At 52.5% G+C, this 2,245-nt stretch overlaps 1 protein-coding gene across 1 annotated transcript; it reads right to left on the bottom strand.

Annotated features, from left to right (window-relative positions):
• Nucleotides 1-216: 216 nt before the first annotated feature.
• LOC101979571 (ubiquitin carboxyl-terminal hydrolase 17-like protein A) lies at nt 217-1,623 on the bottom strand. The gene has a single exon (XM_005372381.1). It carries the CDS (start codon nt 1,621-1,623, stop codon nt 217-219), a length of 1,407 nt encoding a protein of 468 aa, XP_005372438.1.
• Between the last annotated feature and the right edge of the window lie 622 nt (nt 1,624-2,245).

Genomic DNA, 2,245 nt, shown 5'->3' with positions numbered 1-2,245 from the left:
GGAACATTAAACAGGAGTTTAATTCATATTAGGAACCTGGAAAGTTACTTCCACATCCAGTCTTGCTAGAGACTCAGCAAGGCCAGGCAAGGGCACAGAGGAAGGGTGATAATTCACACTTCCTGGGGGCACAGATGCAAGTCTCTTGTTTCCAGGGACTCCTCAAGTTCATGCTGTGTCCACAGGAGCCAGAGTCAGCAATTGGAGTGAGCACTATTAAACAACCAGAGACCTCCACCTTTGCTTGTTCTTCTTGGTTCTGGATCTTCCTCCCTGAGTGCCCATGGCTCTCTGAGCAGGCAGCAACCTGGTTGAAGTGTGACAAGGGTAATTCTCCTTGTCGGGACCATTTGTGTCCCAGTGCCCTCTGTGTCTGGGCTGGTGAATAACAACAGCATCAACTGGCAGAGTGGACTCAGTTTTCCTGAGGTTCAGCGCGGGATTCGGGCGGGTGTGTTCCAGAAGCGCTTTCCACTGGTCTAAGGAGATTTCTTTGGCTGCAGCGCTCTCCACGGGCCTGCGTGGCTCTGCAGCTCCCACACAAGATCCTCTGTTGAGCTTTCTCTGTCGGTCTTGGCCAACTGTGTCTACTGGCCCAGTGACGCTGTCCTTTTGGAGTTCAGTCTCCCGAACATAGAGAAGCACATAGGCTGGCTCACTCAGGACAGAAGTCACATCACACCTGGCGACTTTCGAGTCGTCCATCTTATACCACTTCCCATTGCCAGCTCTGACATAACAGAAGTAATGTCCACTGTGGCACGTCAAACCGGCATGGACCAGCACAGCATAGAGTACATAGACCGATGGTCCTCTATTAGGCTGAGTCATGTATGGCCGCATGTCAAGGGACTCAGGGTAGCTCACTTTTCTGTCGACTTTGTCGCCCGTGAAACCTGAGAAGCGATTCAAGACCAGCATGAGAACCTTCGGGGCAGTTTGGACCATCAGGGTCTTTGAAGCTGTCGTCTTCCCCTGGCAGTGGTCACAGTGGTAGGCATTTTCTCCACACAGCACTTCGGCCTGCACTAAATCCTCCAAGGCTTGCTTCACACTCTGAGCCGCGTGGATATCCAGGGATATGTCCAGGAACGGGTTAAAGGAATCTGAGGTGCCCTGGCAGTGGAGACACTTGATCTGAGATCTCCATGAGCCTCCAAATATCGCGTGGATAGGGGTGCTGTTCTCAGATGGGGCTCCTGAGTACTTGCTCCCTCGAAGGCAGGATTCGTGCATGGCGTTCAAGGTGAACATCAGAAACTCGTGGGCATCCTCCTGCTTGTGCTTGTGGAAGGCTCCAGTCAGCTTCTTTGAAGGCTGCATGACCTCCCCGGAGTGGCGGAAACTCTGGGTCACATGAGCTTCCATGGCACACATTGGACAGCCTCCCTGGTGACCGCAGCTCTGAGAGTGCTCCCGGGAGAGCATGTAGTTGGCAAGAGGTGGCGTGTGCGTCAGACACTGCAAGGCTGCATTAAGGTAGCAACTGTTTCCAGTGTTCTGGAGACCCGCACCCACGCTGTGGATTCTCTCCCAACTCATTCTGGGCTTGGCCCTGGCAGCCAGCTCTGCTACCACTAGCCCTTCATCTGGACGCAGGTCTGGGGCGGCAGGAGCTGCCATGGCTGACAGTGCTGAAGGATAAGAACACAAAGAGAAGTCAGGATCAACAGTGTTGGTCGAGGACTTCCAAGCTGGAGAGGCCTTGCAGTGAGATTCACCTTCTGAGAGCCACTGGGCTGCCTCCATGTCTCCAGATGCCACTTCCAAACACTGCGCTGGGGTCTTCTCAGGGAGAACAAAGGGGATGCGATTCCTTCTGAAAAGCACTCCAAATGAGGAAGGCACCCAAAGGCTCAGCTTTTAAGTTTCAATCCTCTGACCACACCCACTAATCCCTGCTGGATCAGCCAATCCCCTACAAGCCTCTAATTACCTAGGGCAATCTAGGGTGTGGTTTATGCAAAGCAGTACTGGAATCTGATCTCTTTGGAGCCCATTTTTCTAGGTGTCTTAAGCTTGGGTTTTCCTTTTAACAAAACCATAAAACCTCAGCAGATAAAGCAAGGATGAATGGGCCTACTGTACAAGAGTCTCCTTCATGTTGTCAGTCCCACCAAATGACAGTGTAGACTACCAACCCGAATTGGTTCTGGACCAATTAAGCAGGCTTTACATCTGTGCACAACAGAGCAGGACCAGGGGCGGTGCTGCCTACCTCACCCACCATCGGTATCTGTGTGTG

The sequence above is a fragment of the Microtus ochrogaster genome, unplaced genomic scaffold, assembly GCF_000317375.1.
Source record: "Microtus ochrogaster isolate Prairie Vole_2 unplaced genomic scaffold, MicOch1.0 UNK3318, whole genome shotgun sequence".
Taxonomy (NCBI): Eukaryota; Metazoa; Chordata; class Mammalia; order Rodentia; family Cricetidae; genus Microtus; species Microtus ochrogaster.
Note: the sequence above shows the minus strand (reverse complement) of the source record. Positions and strands in the feature narration are given on the sequence as shown.

Coding starts and splice junctions, on each gene's coding strand:
- LOC101979571 (XM_005372381.1), bottom strand. CDS start 1,623: ATGGCAGCTCCTGCCGCCCCAGACCTGCGTCCAGATGAAGGGCTAGTG.